We start from the raw sequence: 21,430 nt of genomic DNA on the forward strand, positions 1-21,430 counted from the left end.
AGGCCCATTTTCACCTTAATGGCTTTATTATTTGGCAAAACTCTCACATTTAGGATTTCCACGAATAATTCATCAGAAAGCAATGCATCCACAAAGTGTCACTGTATGGTTTACATTATAATCTGGAGGAATAAATGGACCGTTTTTCTTCGAAAATGAATAAGGTAATAGAGTAATGGTGAATGGCGACCGTTATCGTGCTATGATAACACAGTTTCTTGTGCCTCATTTGGAAGCTTTAGAAACGTTGACGATCTTGCACAAGTTTGTTCGTGGTCGTCTCATTTGGTCATCGATTTGGTGACCAGAACTGGCCTCCACCCTCTGGCGATTTAACGCCTTTAGACTTCTAGCTGTGCAGTTACCTGATACCAATGTTACCAATAAGCCTACAACCATCGAAGGAATACCGATGGAATACCACCACATGTATAGAATATCGTAATTGAAAATTTCAAGAAGTCAAAGTCAAAATGGTTCGCATATGCCAGCAGAGCCATGGCAGCCATTTACAAGATTTTTTGCCTTAGACATGATTCCCAGATGTATATTTTCCAAATTAATAAGTATTTCAATACTTAAGTATTTCAATACTTTACTACAGAAAACCACTTTATTATTTATTTTTTATTTTGTTTTATTTCACACTTGCGCCTTGAAATCTTGCGCTCTTATGGAAACACCCTTTAGTTGGTGTCTTAACCGCCTCTCTGGCAGCGCAAAGACAAACGAGTTTCTCGTCTTTCTAGCTTCATTATTGGTTATTATATTAGTAAATTTTCAAGTTTTTCTTACAGGTGTTTTGGTGTACTAGTTTTTCGGTAATACTTGTTCGTATCGTCTTTACAAATTTTGAGAATAAAGTATGTACTAGAGAAATCAGAAGGGAAATAAGACTAGAGAGAGATCGAGATAAAACTCTTGCATGTAATGTAATAAAACTCTTACAAACTTTTACTACAAATAAATTAACAATATCAGCATCCAGCTGATATGTTTTGCTGATATTTGCTGACTGACGAAAGAGGTAATCAACATTTCAAAAATTGATAAAAATATGTGCTTATAAAATTAGATTTTGCTTTTAAACAAGTAATTAATTTGGAATACCATTATTTGCAATGGTAATAAAAAAAGTAATCGTGAATGCTAGATAACAGTTATCTGCGCACTTTACGAATATAAACTTAAACGTTCGAGCCGAGATGAATAATACCGATACTATAAGAAAATAGTAATTTGTTCTAACATCGAGGCATGTATTAAGCCGCGTCCCATATTGCTTCTAATAGGATATGATTTTAACGTATAAATTTCTTTAATGCTTATACGAACCTAATTAAGCTCATAAAAACGTTAAATTACATAGTAATCTTGCAGTATTTATCTCCCCGCGAGCTTGCTCTACTCCAAAGTTGCATTATCGAGTGCATTAGAATTATATAGATTATTTTAAATATATGTCCGAGTACATTGCATATTTGAAATCTTATTTCTTTACATTGCCATTAAATGGTTTGAAATATTGACTGAGTATAAATAATTGCGGGTGATGATTGTTATATTTAAAGGCAAAGCAAAAGACAATTTTAACCCCTATAAAAAGATTAGGAAGAAAAAACGCGACTTGAGAAAAGAATTATTAATCCGGAGGCCGTCATACATGTCTCATCTTTAAGGTTTTATTGCTGAAATGTTTTTAGAAAGCACCATTTGTCATTGTAGGTCTCTTGGGTGTTGTAAACATAGATAGACTTTTGCGAGATCCTTCCCTTTCCTTTTAAAAAAGTATGTAGTAGACAGTAAATAATCGTTTATTTAAAAAATTTCTTGGAAATATTGAAGTAAGGTAAAACGAAAGATTAGTACTAGAGATTAATAAAATCTGAAATTCTTTATTTGAAAAGAAATCGATAATTTTTTCTGCTATTCACTTGTCTTTATGGCAAATATATTCTTAGACAAAAATAAGTAATTATTCAAAATCTTATATTGTCAGTTTTAATCTTATTTTTGGTATTTTTTGTATGATCTTATTCTTAGACCTGATAAGTTATGAAATATACATATGAAACATTTTTAACATATTGGTATTATTGACTTTTTCTTTTGGAGGTGCGGATGATATATTTTATAATTAAACATGGAATTGGTCTTTTTTGGAATTTATAGATCTGTATCGGATTCATCAAAAGAACATATTTTTAACTAACATCTAGTTTTCACACATAAAACATATAACACTGTATACTATATATTACTGTAAATAAATCCTATGTTGTAAAAAGTTGTACAAAGATTACAGAGACACTCCTAAGTGAATATTTATTCCATTTTTTCCTTGTTACACAATTCAGTAACTAAAATGCTTAGATATTATATAAATAATAAGTTACTGCGCTTGAAAAATGAAATATAAAAACCATAATTAATAAATCGTTCCACAAGGTAATTACGAAAAATTCTATTTTGATTCTGAAAGAGGTTTAGACGAATTAGTCAAGGCTGAGTGCCAACCCTTTTCTTTCCTTTGAAGGTTGCAAACTTTTTTAAGTCTGTCTTACTAACTAGGTCACCAGCCCGTAAAAAAAACTGTTAAGAAATTACCGATTTTTAACGTGTCTTTTGTATACACTAAGCTACAAAGTTCTTAAAAAGGGTCAAGGATAGTACGACCGTAACAGTATTTTAGATGTAACCCGTTTAAATATTACTTAAAACAAGTGTTACTTGCTTTATTAGTAAGTTAGATTTCTATGGTTGTTGAGATACAGGCAATCAGTTATTTCAGATCATATAAACATCATATAAGATGATAGCAGCTCGTAATACTAGTTTTGCACGTTTTTAGGTAAGAAAAAGGTTTGAACCGTACAACACTTTTACATACCCTGCATTATAACGCTTTGATGTTTAATCTAAAACCAAGTTACCTATGGGAATCCATACAAAATACATTCATTTGGCATGAATTCCTCTAGACTTTAAATCTTTTACTAATCCCTTCCAAAAGAAAGGTTTCTTACTATTGTACGATTTCTAGAGGTGTTAAATTACAATAGATATCAGGTTAGATCAAAAATCCCATTCCATATTAGTAAAAATCGCCCCTTATTTTAATCAGATTTTTGCTGTGATTTATATAAAAAATACATGACTATGCATTTTCTATTTTAAGTTTACCCTTACTGCATATTTTGCTTTTGAAGTATTAAAAAATGAAAAATGTATTTGTTACAGGTTGTAAATCGTTTTTTAAACGCAGCGTTAGGCGAAATTTGACCTACTCATGTCGAGGTAGCAGAAACTGCCCCATTGATCAACACCATAGGAACCAATGCCAATATTGTCGGCTTCGAAAATGTATCAAGATGGGTATGAGAAGAGAAGGTGAGTATTTTAGTACAAAAGTAAATATATTGAAGCGCAAAAATATACCATTGTATTTTTGAATTAGAAGTTTTTTTTTTTAAATTTATTATTGTATAGTATTAAATTTTAAAAGATAATCCACGGTACCTCATTCTGTGGTCTGGAAGGATGCGATTGCAATATCGAACCAAACACGTAACTTCTTAAGGTATGTTCAATTTTGTTTATTTTTTACTTTGGCCTGCCAAATATCTGAAATTATAACTTGTATAGCCTACTTGCAAATAAAAAACAGTATTAATTAGAAAAATTGACGGCTAGCCAAAATATGTTCAGTGATGGCTACGCTAAGGGATTTGGTTCGACAATGTGATTGCATTCTTTTAGATGACCCGAATGAAAAACACGCACATAGAATGAATAAGTCATTTTTGGTTCGCGACAATGTAACTTTTTCAAGTTGACAGAAAGTTTAACAGACATGTAACCAGTTTGAAAGCAGCTTACGTCAGTTTACTTCCCTTTCCTTGGAATATAGGTGTTCCCTTTTTTAATAGATTAACTAGAACTTTTCCACATATGGAAGCATATTTTTTAACTTTATGCCTACAACTTCTATGTAGTTAGAGCATGATAAAGTTTAGCAATATACTTCTGCATTTTTTGTAATGATTATTGGAAAAACAACATTTATATGGTCCGATGATTAGTTTTTTTATAATACACCAATGCATATTTTAAAATAATATCCCATTGAGCATTGTGCATAGCTCAGTACATTTTATAAACAGAAAAGTATGTCTTCATAAATATCACTGTACATATGTATATATACATATAATATATGATTCTCATCTTCCAAGAAATAGTGGCTATAATAATTAATTTAATGGCTTATGTGCTTTGACTTAATACAATTCTTGACCGCCATTCCAAGTCATATTCGTGTTTTCTACGAAATTCTTTTATGTTCCGTGACGATATTGTTTCTTGTTTGGCCCTTATTACAGAACCGTATTTTATAAAGAAAACTTTTATGGAATATTCTTATGTGATGTTATTTTTTTTTATCTATCATATTTAAAAAAGTAATCTAGCTTATCTTTCTTTTTACATTAATTAATTAAAATTTCACATTATTTTGCGGAAAATATCACCCTGATATAAATTTTAATTACTTTATATTATTTTAACTTTTTGCCTTAAAATTCATCATCCATCTAATTGATCATTCCATTTATCAATTAGTCAAATTTGTTGCTTCATTTGAATATACCTGTAACAGGGTTTATTCAGTGAAATTGGTCCAAAAAATTAGACCATTTTAAACAGTACTTAGCAATACTTTTCATAAAAAAAGAAAGTATTTAAATGGAGATTTTTGACATTCAAGTAGTGTGATCTGCGCATAAAATCTGAATTTAGAGATTTCCAAAGCTTTGTTTTCATTTGTAGTAAATTGATGCGAGAAACTAAGGGAATCGTATCAGGTACTGTTAGATCGTGTTGATATGTAGTAAATCTGTTAAACATCAAACATGTATCAAAATCAGATTAGCATTAAAACCTGTCCTAAAAAGCAGTTATCATTACTAAAAGAATTTCAACTTTCCATGTTCTTCATTAAACGCGTTGAAAAATAGTCCCGATTAAGCTTGAAGCGAGAATCTTACGAAAGTAAGTTATAAAAAGCAGAAAAAAGACGCAAGTCGTACGGTACGGCTCGCGCGGTTGTGGTTTTCTGCTTGGACTATGGTCGGGTCTTTGAAGGCTTTAAGCAAAGGGTCAGGGTCAGCTAAGGTCATTTCCCACGATCACCGCACTCGGCATGGCAACCTAACTCGTCGGAATTATAATACGTATGTTTTACAAGTTCCGCACACGGGATATGTATAACGCCCATTTTATTTATTTCACCTGATGCATGCGAATAAGTCGCAGGAATATAAATGCATTTTTTTATTAATATTTGGATCCCTAGGGCAACGCGATCCAACGCGCGTATGATCTCTTGTAGGCAAATATTAAGTATTATTTTCTTTTGTGAATGTGAAAAGACTGATTCCAACATTTTTAATAAAATTTAATAAAAATCGGTTTCAGCATTTTCTCTCCGATATACATATAATAAAATATTAAAGCTTTTCCACCGATTTTCCTCACAGAGCTCCCAAGTTGTTTATTTAAGATGTTAAAATGGTATTTATATATTTATATATTGATATAGTTTTTTAGTAGAATTCTTGAGAAAGGGTTTTAAAAATGACAAGATCATGAGCGGCTGGAACAACCCTATAATCCCCAGATAAATGTATTTACAAACTTTTTGTTGATTGAGCATACTTATAATAAATATCAACTCATTGCTTGTTACTATCATATTGTCTTGTTAGAACATTAACATAAGGAATGAATTTATAGCTTAAATTTTATTTATAGAATTAAATTTTCATTACGTTTAATTAATTTAAATTTGTAGAATATTCAAAAGCATGATTAAAATGTATGTTAAGTTTTAAACTGTAATCGAAGAAAGTTTAAAATATAATTTTTGCACTTTCAACTTTTGAATATTTATTAGAAATATGAAATTCTCAGGCTGTATTTTTCTTTAATTTAATAACCCTAATAATCAAAAAACTTTTTATTTACAATAAAAAATTTCATTAAGTTAATAAATTAAGGGCTCAAATGGTTTTTTTTCCTTAAAAACCATGTACTATAATACTAAAAGATTTTTGCTTTATAATTGTAAAAATGTTGAACTTTTTACCACTTATAAAAAAAATATAACAACCACAAACGTATCTCTTTTTTTCACTTTACTAAATTTTAAATGACAAATAATTTTTTATTATTAATTAAAATATATAAAAATTTAATAATCACAGAAGTTCTAGTACGTTGAGCACTGAAATATAATAACCCAAATATGTCACTGTCAAATAGATCCTATTGAATGTTGTGACCCTTTACAAAACATTTTATTATCAAACCTATAGTGAAAAAAGAAGACACCTGACTGAAATCTTTTTCATAACGTATTCCGTTATACCTACATCGTGATGGCCAGTGTCCAGCGAAATATTATGTAAATGAAAAAGAGGGGTAGCTTTAAGGGGTTCCGATTTCTTTTTTCGTGGGAACCGGACGAGATTAGTTTTACCCTGCATGTCACATACTCGAGAAAGCCGATTTATTACCGAGCATAAACAGAATTTGCATCGAGGATTCATTCTTAGGGATTTCGAGTATAACAATATATGGAAAAATCGGCATATTTTAAAAGACAGGCTATTTCGGGTAAAATATTTAAAGGGGCCTTTTAAATTTATTAAGTATTCACCCTTCGGGTTGTTTTACCATTTTGAGGTTAATTCTGTTAAAACTAGCGGTTAGACCAGGATCGAAGCAACGATACCTTTATTTAAATTGGATTGTGCTTACTGTAAGAATTTAAATTTATATATATTTATGGTCAGCCGATTTAAAGATTTTGCATACAAATATCTTTAGATAGATAAAAGATCCGCAGATACACGATGAAGTTAATATGAAATTTTTTTAAAGATAAATATATCTGCATATAACCATACAGCCATTTTGGAGAAACGACCTGCATTGACAAATTAATAAAAAAAATAACTAAAAATCATTATTGGATTAAATAAAATTACCAGATTTTTTGTGGTTGTACTTTTTTAAAGGCCCCAGTTTTATTTTATTTTATTATTTATTTTTATAATTTGTAACCAATTTTATAACTTAAAATTAAAAATTAATTAAAAGCTCCAATAAGATGGCTTTAAAACCTAAAAAATTAGATTTAAAAAATTTAATCCTGGCAAAATAATTACTATGATAAATTAAAATACGTTAGCAAGAGAGATATTCATACAGAGCATGGTGACAAAAAATAAAAATATGAACGATCAAGAGATCAGTGTTATATTCTAGTTTAAGCTGTTTAAACGTCGAATGTCATAAAGAGATCAGTGAATAAATAGATATCTCAGATTAGTCGTGGGTGCAAGAAATTGAGGATATTCAGTACTCTAGTAGAGGTTTCTCTTCACTACCCAGTATAAGCAAAACAACGATGCTGCAACAAAACTGCAATGTCTTATACAGTTTATTGTTACACCAAGCGATTGAATAAAAAAGAAAGAATTCTAAAAGACCTATCTATTATTTAAAGCAAGATTTCTATATTACCATCTAAAATTTAAAATTCTTATTATGTTTATCTACTGACGTTATGAAAATGATTTCTTAAATTTTATAACATCGAAATAAAGCTACTTAAGTTCCAAAATTTAATAATGTTCGAGTTACATACCCATAAAATAATTTTAAATCATTTGTTATAGTTGTCGAGAAATAAATTCTGAAACTACCTAGATCTAGTCTTACTACATAGCGATTAGATCTTAGTTTAAATGACATACAAAAAGATTTAACTTGCGCGCTTAAAAAGCCGAGAAGAACCATTAAATTTCTTTTTATATGAGTGTTTTTTAGCTGGGTGCATAAAGATAAAAATAAAGCTTTCTGGAAAATGAAACAAAAGAAAAGACAGATTTTACAAAGGCGCTTGACTTCGCTGCATACCTAATAAATTCAGGTGTATACGCACTTAACTAAGCAATGTATGTGGGTACTACATACAAGTTTAGCTAGATCTAATTTCTGGTGAAATAGCCGTACCATACCAGCTATGTGTGTTAAAAAAATAAAAATTTCAACAGCAATCAATGTTAATTCAAACGTCATTAGCTATATAAATGATCTTAGACAAGCGCGGGTGATTAATGATATGCAACCGTTACAAGTTTTAAGACGGAGATGTATTTTATTCTTTTGATGGACATACCTCTTGTTTAGCCATTTATACGTTCGACAGAACAGTGCAGCACTTATTTAAGCAGTTATATTTGTTTGCTGATCCTATTTAATACTATCAGATATTAAAAATATAAATTGAACACGTAAATAGACATATGAAAATATATACACTTCTTGACACTAGTTAAACTAAACTACTACTAAATGCTAAAACTGTCCAAATATATTAGTACTGTGTCGCTCTATGACCTTACTATTTACCTATTTTACTAAGAAGCAACTATCCACCTTTATATATCTTATTTTATCTTAATAAATAATAGGTATACTATGAACTTGATTAGATTTTGAAGCTCTGTCTAAAATTACTGAAAGTTAGAATTTTCAGCTTTAGGTTCAATAACTATCTAATATAATTATTTCTGGACTCAAAATAGATTATAATATGTCTTTTGCATTAAGATCTAGATTAAAAAATCGTATTTGAGAAAATAAATTACTACTCCTTATAGATATGCTTAAAAAGTGCGTTAACGAAATTCTTTTGAAACCAGCTCCTTCTTAGGTAATAAAACACACGTCGTTCGGTTATAAAATATATTGCAAACAATTTTTCACAAAATTGTTATACTTTCAAAGCTGAAATAAAAAATAATATTTTTCACTTTTTGCACCAATATCCGCATAGAAAAAATAACAAAATTACTCGCAGCGTATTACAATCGTTCGTATGGATTACATCCGTACATACCTTTACTGGAAGGCAAATAAATAAAATCGTACTGTAAACTTCTAGCAACCTTTGGGTCATAATAATTATGACTTGTTTGGGTTAGTCTAAAGTTACATACATCTATAGAATTGTACAGCCGTTAAATTATATTTAAAAAATAAATCAGAGTAAAAAAATGAAATACCATGGCAAGTTAGCATAATAGCATGGCAATATAAAACGCAATTTCGTAGTATGATTAAAGAATAGAAAACCATTAATCTCGACCTGGTCGTTAATATATATGCAAGTAGTAAAACGATGTTTTAGGTAGACGGGCTACGACTTGGCGAGTATAGGGCTGCCTCAGCCTGGGCCCTTTTGTTGGACCTTACGGTCAACTATTTGTATATTAGACCGATCAATCATAAGCAAGAGAATGGGCCCTCTTTTCTCTGCGATCCCATACGCTTATATAAGCCCCTGCATGAATATTTTTAGATATAGTACTATATAGACACATCAAAGATAATACTGGCCCGCTGTCTTTTTGATATTTTTCCAGAGTTTAAGGACCATTACGCATACATTTTTCTGCTCGAATACCCTTGGATAATAAAAAGTGATCATCAAAAAAAATGCGCCCCTTATATACAAATATTGGTAAATTTATATTCATTTTTCTTCCCCTTTTTCACATTTTACAATAATTCTCTATATACGATATAAAGTACTTCATAGAATGAAAACTTCGATAGAGAATACTCTTTAGTGCCTTTAATTCTTTTAGCTTAAATATTTTTAACTTATACTAGAAGATAAATTATGTGTAACATTCTCTTTATTACTAATATATAAAAACAAATTGCTACTGATTTTTAAGTATTTAGCTTATGAATAACTACCAACAATTTATATATGATGCAGGAACTTTGACGTAAAATAACAAGAGCATAAATATACATAAATTGCTCAATATATAATAATATATATAATTAACAAAAATTATATTTCTCATTATAGATTTTTTCTTTAAAACTGTAATATGGCAACATGAATTAAGATGCATAGTCGTGTTTAAAATTTCATCGGCTCAGTTTTTAAATTTGAGATAATTCGAAACATAAAGGCGATAACCCTTAGACCCCAACAGCCATAATATACGCTTTAAGATCATCTTTTATCGTTCCATGAAAATAAATCTTTCATATATTATTGTGAAAGTGAACCGAGATAGCGATAATATTGGGGGGAAATTTTATTATTTTAACGTCACAACGTGTATAATCTATTCCTTACACATTATTTTAAATCCGTCCTATATTGGTTGTTCTTTAAGGCCAATGGCAACTAGTTTTTTAGTATTATTTTCTAGTACTGCATGTTCTATACTCTCTGGTAAATGACGATGAGAAAGTTTAATTTTAATATTGTTTTCCTGATGAAAGGAATCCAGTTCATTAAGAAAAAAATGTTTAGAATGGCTACTACCACAAAATGGCAAGTACCACAATATAGCGAGAAGCTATGAAATGATATTTTAACAAGACATCAGTGATAAAAATATAATATATTAAACTACTAGCCCATTGAAATCTAGAAATAAATCAAAATAATTTTAGCATACATAACTGACAGGTCAATTTTTTTATAGCCTATGGCGGGGTTCTTGACAGGCTAAAATGTAACAGCGGGTCGCCGCCCCGATGGGTGCACGCGTGCTACGAAAAAAGGGTATCGGATAAAAATCTCTTCTTCTCAGGTCAAAAGATTCATCTGGGCTTTTTTAACACCAAAGAAATCTAGGTACACCATGCTGAGGTTTATTTCTAAGGCGACCAAAACAAATCTATTGTGTAAAAAGTGTTGTTGGGTACAATTGGATTAATAGAGCACACGAGCCGTACCCCTATTGTAAGAGATAAAACCATTAAAAAGATCTGCATTTAAAATGATGTAAATGGGATACATAAGGGCATCTATCTGTCAAACGACCACTAATTGTTATTAATGTTAGTATTCTCTTTCATATTGTGTATTAGTATGCGGCTCTCTTAACTCGTCAAAGGCTCATAAATACAAATTTATTTTGAAGCGTTTTTTATTAAACGAACATTATTAAATAAATAAGTAAATTATATCTTTTTTATTACAGCTGTTCAAAGAGGTAGGGTGCCACCTTCTCAGCCTGCGCTTGCAGGATTACCAAACCAGTTTCTTAACTCATCGGATCCAGTAGCGACCTCACTTAGCAACCATTCGTACCTCAGTAGTTACATATCCTTACTTTTAAGAGCGGAACCTTACCCTTCAACTAGGTATGGCCAGTGTATTCAACCCAACAATATCATGGGGATTGAAAACATTTGTGAACTGGCTGCAAGACTACTTTTTTCAGCCGTTGAATGGGCTCGAAATATACCTTTTTTTCCTGATCTCCAAGTTACCGATCAGGTAGGTGTAACTAAAAATCCAGGTGTCCCAAAATTAATATTTAAAGTAAAGGAATTAGTGTGGATAATTAATCAATGTTCTTTAACTCAGTAAACACTAAAAAAATAAGGATGCGCGGAAATTTTAAGATCAAGATGTATCATACATATATCTATTTAGGTAAATCACAATTATATTACACAAATGTCTGTCATTACTCATTTTAATTGAATTGCTCGCCCTACTAGATCAGTCAATTCGTTTACAGAAAAAGTACAACTTTTCTTTAGACTGAAAAAAAAATTGTACATTGGAATGGAGTTAAGAAATGTTTAGAAAATGAATATTATTAATATTAGTAGCGGATTTTATCAATTTTCTAACATTTCATTTTTTTTCTAAGCTCCAAAGTAACATTTTATTCAACTCTAACTGTCATTCTCAATAATAATATAGTATTCTAATTTGGATATGTCGCCGTATGTCGATTCTATCCGATTAGGGAATTTTATAATTAGTCCTCGACTTAATTCAGGCTTGGATGCTTATACAATGGTGTCACATCTCATCAGCCTTTCTAGCACAGTTTTCTTCATACCTTTCATTGTATCATCACTTCATTGGTTTGTTGCTTTTATTGCTATAGTTTACTTTTTACTTGCTATAAATGCAGCTGTACTTACTGCTAATATTATTTTTGAGCTTAGAAGTTATAATATCCAAACCATTGATGAAGTTATTCAATAGGTGCGTTCATTGCAGCCACTTTCCCACAGCCTGAAATATAACTAAAGAACTTCTAATTTTTAAATAAATCCAATCATATCGAATTAATTGTTTTTTATTTCATGTTGTCGTCCATGGATAATTTTTAGAATGAGTAAAAGATACTTAAAATTTTTTTTTTCGAAATCAAAGCCAGATATGAAGATAATATAAGATACGAAAAAGTTGTATTTTTAGTTGCTTAAATACAAAAATAAATAAAAAGCTGCAAAACAATTATTGGCCTTGTTTTTTTCTCAACAATAAGCATGTGGTGCCCACTGACACGCCACTGGACCTAATCATTTCAATCTAGTTACAGCTAAATAAGCGTCTTATAACTTCAAATAACTGCACCAAATTTCAACCAAATCGGTTTAAGGATAGTTATAGTATTTTTAAAATACCGTTATTTTTTTGAACCTTCATCGCCCTGTATCTCAGAAACAAAGCAACTCCCGACATACGTTCATAGGAACTTTTTTTCATAAAACGACCTAACGATTCACCCTGTATAGTTTCATACCGTAGAGTTAGGAAACTGTACAGGGTGAACCCTGTATATATATATATATATATATATATATATATATATATAAATGAGCCTCCAAAATGTATGAAAAGTAAATTAGAAACAAAATACTCTATGTCACAGATATAAATAAACATCAATTCTTAGCAAAACCGATTTTATTCAAGCCAGTCATTCTAGTTTAAGCAAACCTCATGCTACTATTTACATGAAATAATTTACTTGTACTAAGTGATATATGCAAGCCAATAGAAGTGAATTGCGTATGCGTGTAAATCTGCTTTAACCTTAATAACTTAAACTAATTTGTTTACATTAAAATAAAACCGTGCAAATAAAAAATATACAATGAATTATTTGTTCTAATACACTAAATTGCTAGCCGATATTTTTAAGTAAAAAGAAAATAATGTATTTACTTACCTCTTCTGAAAACTTAAACAAGTTATATTTGTAGTTTATCCATTCCCATTTGTTACGCGAAAAAATAATTAATTCAAAGCTATTATTATCTTTTCGAAAAGAATTCTTTTTGATTACAATTTAAAATGAATCCATCAAACTTTTAATAAAATCATTTGAAATATCGCAGGAAGTTTAAAGAATAATACCATGAGAAATGTCTTGAACGAAACAATATTAGGCCCCTTTGTTATAAGCCCTTTGCTTTCGTGATGGTTTATTAAATAAAATAAATAGCAATAACCCACTCTATTACAATTGCTATTAAGATCTTTGTATATAAAAAACGCATGATTACTATATTGTTTTTTGGTATCAGATTTCAAGTTTGTACTAACTATACATTTTAATTGTTTTTCTTTGCAACTTCCAGGTAGCATTACTGAGGTTAGTCTGGTCCGAACTATTCGTACTGAACGCGAGTCAGTGTTCGATGCCTCTTCATGTGGCACCCCTAATTGCTGCGGCGGGATTGCACGCATCCCCTATGTGCGCAGATAGGGTGGTGCAATTTATGGATCATATAAGGATATTTCAAGTAAGTTTCTTTAATCCATAAACAAATTCTTTGAATTAATTATTATATTCTTCTAGGAGCAAGTGGAAAAATTAAAGGCCCTACATGTCGATTCAGCAGAGTATAGTTGTCTAAAGGCTATTGTGCTATTTACGACTGGTAAGTTTTTCTTATATGGTACACCATCTATATCTGAATTCAAAATTTTCTTAATTTTAGTACCTTGCCTAACTGTTGAACCTAAATCTAAAATTATTATTGTTTTATTATTTTTCGGTTTTTCTTGCTTCCAATATTCTTTTTTACATTTTTCATAGAAAAATCAACTTTTAGTACTTTTCCAAACCGTCGCATTTATTACCCTCGTAGTAAAAGCCAGAGCAATTTGAAAGATAGTAAAAAAGCACCATCATCATTGCCACGGGCACCTACTATGGTACGGTATTTCATTTTACAATGTGAGCTCGGCTTCGCGTGTGTGAATTTGGGAAGCAAGTTGGGTTACGAAAGGTCGTGACTCCGCGGTGGTACGACGCTCGAGGCACATCGCCGGCCAAAAGAAATACCTACTCTTAATGCAGAGGCGCACTCTGATAGTTTCATTATAAATATTTGTATTATATCTTTTGTAACTGAAGAAAAACAAACGAAATGTCTGCAAACGAGAGAACTCATATTAGATATAAATTTAATTTACTTAAAAGTGTCCGACGTCTTTTAAAGACTTTCAAAAACGCCTATATGATCATCTAATTAAAAAATAAAAATTAGCAGGAAAAGAGCAAAAGCGCAAAAAGACAGGTTAATTCAGGTTAATTTCATACTCCGTAGACACTCTGTAAGTCTGAGAGCACTAAAATTAAGTTATATAATAATAGCAAAAAGTAACAAGTTTTTTGGATGAACGATTTTCAATTCACTTAACATTTCAGCTCTGTGATCATGCAAACAATACACATCCTGGTAATTTTTTAATCAAAATGTGATGACATAGGTTCTTTTAGTTATTAGATGGTGGTAATTTTTTTTTTAATTTAAAATAATCAACTAAAACTTACTGGAAGCTCCTGATAATAAGCTTTATACATTAACAACATTAACAGCAACTGTTAAGAGAAGAGTGCATATATACATCCCGCACGATAAAAAATATCAGTGTGTGTGTATTCAGCGCTTTAAATAAATGCTATTAAATTGGCAAGCAACATATATGTTAAATTTAAAGCCTTCTATAATTTTTCCGAAAATAAAAGTTTTATTCAGTCATAATAATATGTGAATTATAAAGGGAATTATATAATTTATAAATTATGCAGTTAGATATATTCCACGGCACTGAACATACGAGTTACAGTTGCAAAGTAAGACTGCCATTACTTCTCTCATTCCCCCACAGGCAAAAGACGGAGTAAGAATAAAAAAAGAAAGAGGATAAAGAAAAGAGTACCTGCAGATATAAACTGACACAGTAAATACCGGAACTGTTATGGTACTAGAGATCGTGCTCGGTGCTTCGATAGTTCAGATGCTGAACGCTGGTACGGCCTGTGACCTGTACTTCCGAATAATGGCCAAAGATTACGTTTTCGTAGACGTACTGCGTAGTATGGAAAGATTGATTATCAACTACGCTCTGCCTTTCGAAGTGCCACGTTTTAGTGAATAAGTGTTTGAAAGAGTGGTTATGGAAGGGTAATAGCGATGAGAATTTATAAAACATGAATCAGATTTTTTTTCAACTCGGTAGATTTAGCGTCCTACACCAATACAATAAACAAAAAAAAAGGTTGCGGTACTGGCCTATAAATTTTTATCCATAAATTGAGTCAATTAAGCGACACGACTTTTCGACAACCAATTTGTATTTTTTTTAAGTTAGAAAATAAAAGAAAGAAAGACATATTAGAATAATAAATATTAAAATTTGTTTATAACTTAAGACTTAAGAAGATATTGTTATTATAAAATAATTGAGTGACTATAAATAGTTACACTTACAATTGAAATTACTGCTACAAAGTGACAGATTATATGTAATCACAGACTGATACTTAATGATAAAACAAATTCAATTTTTTTTAACATTATTTTTTTAAACGCAGAAACAGCTACTTTATAGACACTAAAATAACTTACCCTTAAAATTTGTTGGGGTGGCCACAGATTTTAAAATAAAAGACATGTCAAATCAATCTAGCAAAACCAAAGAAAAAAATATTTCTGCTAACCTTGGTTTTAATTTTGTAAGTGTGTAAGCAAATTAAATGCTTAACAATAAGCACAGATGCACTGATGATGAAAATATTCCATTCTCAATACTAATTGGGATATAATGTATATACAGTGTGTATCATAGACCATAGATAAATTTTGAACGTCCGATCTTAATTGCAGTATTGTCTGCCGCTTTATTAGGATTTTTTTTTAATATTTTATTTGTAAATAAAATTGACTTTATGGTTTATTATTCAACCTGATTAAAGTTAAAATTGCGTTTAAAATCGAAGTGATATATAAAGGTCTTTATACATATATCACTAAAGCATTTTTTCGAGTTTTGACAAATTTTTTGCCTGACAGTCGTTGGTATGTTGCCTCTATCGACCTTTCAAGTTTTGTTTAGTCTATCCGACGTAAACGCTACCATAAAAACACGAAATCTTATATATATATTGATATATATATATATATATATATATATATATATATATATATATATATATACAGGGTGTTTCACTTTTTTGTGGCAGGACTTTAACAGTATTTAGAAAAATTAATTTTAGGGTAGGTTTCTCATATAAATATTGATCGTCAAACTTTTTGTTTCTGAGATACAGGGCGTCAAAGTTTCCCAAAAAAAAAAAGTTTTTATTTTTCAATATCCGAACTATCAAAGATATTGAAATCAAAATTAGTATAAACAATTCTAGGATGAAGGGTCATAATCGTAAATAATGTCATGTTTCTACGTTGGCCAGTGGCGGAGATATGACTAATTAATAATGTTAATGTGACTAAAAAAGTAGCACGCCACTAGATTAAGTCGATTAAACGATCATTTCTAAATAGTGCATTTAATTGTAAACAAAAATGCCCTCTTGATATTTTTTCGTATCTGACTCCGTTTTCTCCTCAAATTGGGTTTTAACTTAAGATTTCACTTAAGATTAAGAATCATAAGATTTGAAGATAAATTTATTTCAACCGTCTAATAAATCGCAACATAGAACAATACCACAAATACTTATAACTTATTTATAACAAACAACAGATTACAAGAACACAAAAAAACAATTAACAAATTTAAAGAAAAATGCCCTCTTGATATTTTTTCGTATCTGACTCCGTTTTCTCCTCAAATTGGGTCTTAAAAATCACTTAAGATTTGAAGATAAATTTATTTCAACCGTCTAATAAATCGCAACATAGAACAATACCACAAATACTTATAACTTATTTATAACAAACAGCAGATTACAAGAACACAAAAAAACAATTAACAAATTTAAAGAAGGTGTTCGAAATGTGAACCATTTTCTGCAATACATAATTCACATCGACGAATAACCGTGAAATGTTATTTATATTAATTTATTTTAATAATTTGAATAGTGTGCCATGAAATAAAAACAGTGTCATAAAATGTAAATGTCATATTAGTATTATCGTGTCAAATTGCAATTGCGTTCTCAAAAAGTGTTATTTGTTTATTTCTTCTTATCGTTTTTGTGTCAAAATGCCATTTATGTTTTCAAATCAAGAGTTAGCGGATATCCACTTTATTTATGGGGTTGCAAATGGAAACTCCGCAGAAGCAGCCCGGGAATATATGCGCAGATATCCGATTAGAAGGCATCCACATCCTTCTGTATTTGTAAGAGTCCATCGACAAATTATTGAGAATGGTTTAGGCAATGTACGAGGAAATGAAAATAATGTAAATTTTCGAATAGAGAAATAGGCAACAAATTTTGCGTGAGTTCAACAGAGATCCTACAACAAGTATTAGAAGAGTTTCCGCTGGTTTAGGAATTTCAGCTTTCCGTGTTTACCGAGTGTTAAGACGAGATCATAGACGTCCTTATCATTTGCAGCCTGTTCAGGGATTACAACCAGGAGATGAAGAACAAAGAACTGCATTTTGTCGTTGGATTCTTAATGCAGCTAATAATACTCCAGGTTTTTTAAATAACGTGTTGTGGAGCGATGAGTTGTGCTTCACTCGGCGTGGAGTGGTCAATTTCCATAATCAGCACATTTGGGCGCATGAAAATCCACATGGAATTCGACCAAGAAACTTCCAGCATGAATTTAGTGTTAAGGATTGGTATTAATGACAATCAACTTTTTGGACCATATTTTTTGCCACCACGGGTAAATGCTGCAGCCTTCTTGGAATTTTTAGAACGGGAGCATGCGAATATGTGGGAAGATATTCCTTTAAATTTAAGGAGACGGATTTGGTTCCAGCTTGACGGTTGTCCTGCGCATTATGGGAGAATTGTGCGAAACTGGTTGGATACCCATTATCCAGAGAGGTGGATGAGTCGTGGAGGGTCAGTCGCGTGGCCTTCACGATCCCCAGACTTAAACCCCTTAGACTTTTCAGTATGGGGATTTTTCAAAGAAAGAGTGTATGCGACACCTGTTGCAACAAGGGATGACCTTATAAATAGAATTAGGATTGCTTGTAATGAAATAGTATCATTTTTAAATAACATTTCACGTTCGGTTATTCGTCGATGTGAATTATGTATTGCAGAAAATGGTTCACATTTCGAACACCTTCTTTAAATTTGCTAATTATTTCTTGTGTTCTTGTCTTAGAACATTGAAAGGCTAGAAGTAGCATGCCGTGGAACTATGGGCAGGTTTGTTTGCTTGCAACATCTCTGATGCAATGATGCCAAATTCTTATAGAGAAATGGCAAAAATCACTTTATAATATCATAAAAATTTTCAGTTGTTTCCGAAGGCTCAAAACAATACTATTGTTCTCCTTTAATAAAATATCAAGCATTTTTTTTTAAATAAATTTTATAAGATACTCTATATCGAAGTCAATATACGATAAATAAATGAAAATAAAGTACGAAGAAACGAGGAAAACGGTAATGGCATCGCAACGCCGCTCGATCCCATTGTTTATGCCACCGATACAAGCACTCTCTACCAGTGACGTCGTCAACAAATATTTACCTGTTGAATTTTTATTAATTATAGAGTTTGAGTATAAGGAATATTACCATTTATGAGCTATTTATGTATTTTTTTAACGGACTTCGTTAGAGGAAGGTCCTAATAAAAGGCAGTATTTTTGTCAAAGCATTTTTATGGAAATTAAATATTTAATTAATATAATATTATAGATTTCTTAATAAATCATGTTTTAAGACATACATTTTGAACATTTTGCAAAATTTTATTGTTATTATTATATTGAACAAAACTCAGTTTTACATCACTTACTTTATATCACATAATATATACTTCTATGGTGCTGATTTTTTCAAAGGGACAGTATTGCTTCAGCGGAAAGAGTTAAAACTACAAGAATGTTCAAATTGTGAAAGAGTTGCAGGTTCTTTATAGGTTATAAGATTTTTATTATGAGTATTTAGCCTGTACAATGGTTTTGAGACATTTAACAGTGATCTATATAATACCTAATACCAATTATTATATCATATTAATTTATACTAAAAAACAAAGCTTACCTAAGAATAAAGACTATGTACAATAGATTAGATTTGATAGTTTATTAGTAGTAATATACAAACAAGTACTTTTACAAGTCAAATAAAATATGTAGTATGTTGGGCTTTTTCGAAAATCATGTTATTATTTCTTAAGTATTTTAATAATGACTTGAGACATCTAATTCAATTTCTTTGGCGCAAACTTGTTTGTTGCAATCGTCGAATTTTAATTTTTTGTTCTTTTTTTTTCCATAATTTGGTGACAAGTGATTTAGCTTTTGAAACGGTGGAATCATCAGTGCTTGGGTCCTCAGGATATCATTTTAATTTTACCCTGGAATAATATACATAAAAATATAGTATTACCAAAATTAAAAAGAAAAAATTTCAAAATTTATTATGATAATCCAATTGATCAATAAAATGTATGTTATTATAAAGAATCTTTGTAATATCATACATTTGATTTAATTAAACAAATATAACACAATAAAATACTATATCACTTTTAAATAAGATATAGAATAGGATGATACATGGCATAAAACTAGTAGTCTATTTTGAGTGTATTTTACCTTTTCCTTGGCAGAGTCAGGGAATGTGTAGCAGTTAAACAAAAACGGCTTGGATGAGAAATAGTAATTGTTGACCTAGACCTAGACGGTAACAATTAATCTCAGATGCAGTTATTGTTGATGAATGATCAGATCTGTAATTATACAAAATTTGGTGTATCAAGAATATTAATCTATTTTAATTATCCATACTTCTGTATATTAGCTTCACTATTTGTACTATATACCATTTTGGAATCTAAAGTTTTTGCACTCTTCAAGAAAACTACCCCTGCAGCTTTGAAGGGTAAATCACTTGATAAATTAACTGAATTATCGGCTGCTGTGTTTTTAACCAGTGCATCAGAAATCCTAGTAAAAAAATATAAAATATAAAAATTTTACACACATACCTAATTTAATAAGTATTAGGTATAAATAAAGCTTATATGAGTAACACTAATACTTTTTGTGACGATTTTTTTATACTAGAAAAATATATTTAAAAAAAAATTACCTTTAAGGTAGAGCTGATTTTTTTAATAAAGTCTGGCTACTGATAATATTATCTCCCTTATATAAGAAATCACTTCCAAGGATGTGGTCTGAACAAACAAACATGTTCTTTTTAGTTGTGTTGATTTTCATTAATGAAATCCATTGTTCCCGTTGGGCATATATTAGGCAATCTATAATAAGTATTTGATATTTAATCAAAAAGCAAAAAAATTACAGTAATAAATTAGTATGTGGTGCCAATTACTATATATATTATTGTAAGTTGCAATATGGTAAAGCAAAAAAAATTATCGACCAAATTTTAGGCAAAGACGAAATTAACTTTATACATAGATATCAATATCTAAATAAATTTCAAAATTCTTTAAAGGCAATAAAAATTAGTAATTTCATCTATTTACCTAATGTCTATATTAAAAAAACATAACTATATATAGATAGGTACATGGGTATTATGCCTTATTTCTGCCAAAACAACAAAAAAAACCTAAAATCCTGTAATAAAACCAGGGACAAAATTCTAGTTTTATATTTTTTATAGCCTATTGGTAGATGAATATGTTCAAAAAAATATTTAGATTTAAAAATATAAATATTTTGGTATTTTAGGCACACTTTCACATTCAAGTTTTTATTAGGTTTATATCTATAAGATCCCCTATTCTACGTTTATGATGATGGTTACCCCATGATGTGATGTTATGAAAGTATCGGTACTTACTTGTGAGAGGATCGGCTTGAATTACCTTTTTATCATGATGCGGCACAAACGACACAAGTTTTTGCCATCCTAGCAATTTAAAAAAACACTAAAATGTGGCCTTTTTCCTTTTTAAACTAAAAATTAATGAAAATACACGAATCCCCAAAATAAACAAAAAGCCGTTTGACAGATGACACTACGCGTATGGCTCAGGCGCTAAAGCTCCGGTGTTGTCGCTTCAAATTTTTTAGAAGCAGTTTTAGGGATAAGAATGTTAATAATTTTGTTTATTTTTTGCTTAAGGATATTATATTTAT

The 21,430-nt window shown here is 30.3% G+C and overlaps 1 protein-coding gene across 1 annotated transcript in view; it reads left to right on the forward strand.

Annotated features, from left to right (window-relative positions):
- Positions 1 to 21,430, forward strand: part of LOC126749006 (steroid receptor seven-up, isoforms B/C) — a 59,043-nt gene that overhangs the window by 6,864 nt on the left and 30,749 nt on the right. The window contains exons 2-5 of the mRNA XM_050458604.1: positions 3,241 to 3,390; positions 11,085 to 11,383; positions 13,495 to 13,659; positions 13,716 to 13,797. Of these exons, the coding sequence (XP_050314561.1) occupies positions 3,241 to 3,390; positions 11,085 to 11,383; positions 13,495 to 13,659; positions 13,716 to 13,797 (696 nt within the window). The remainder of the gene's footprint in view (positions 1 to 3,240; positions 3,391 to 11,084; positions 11,384 to 13,494; positions 13,660 to 13,715; positions 13,798 to 21,430) is intronic.

Source organism: Anthonomus grandis, chromosome 22 (assembly GCF_022605725.1).
Source record: "Anthonomus grandis grandis chromosome 22, icAntGran1.3, whole genome shotgun sequence".
Lineage (NCBI taxonomy): Eukaryota > Metazoa > Arthropoda > Insecta > Coleoptera > Curculionidae > Anthonomus > Anthonomus grandis.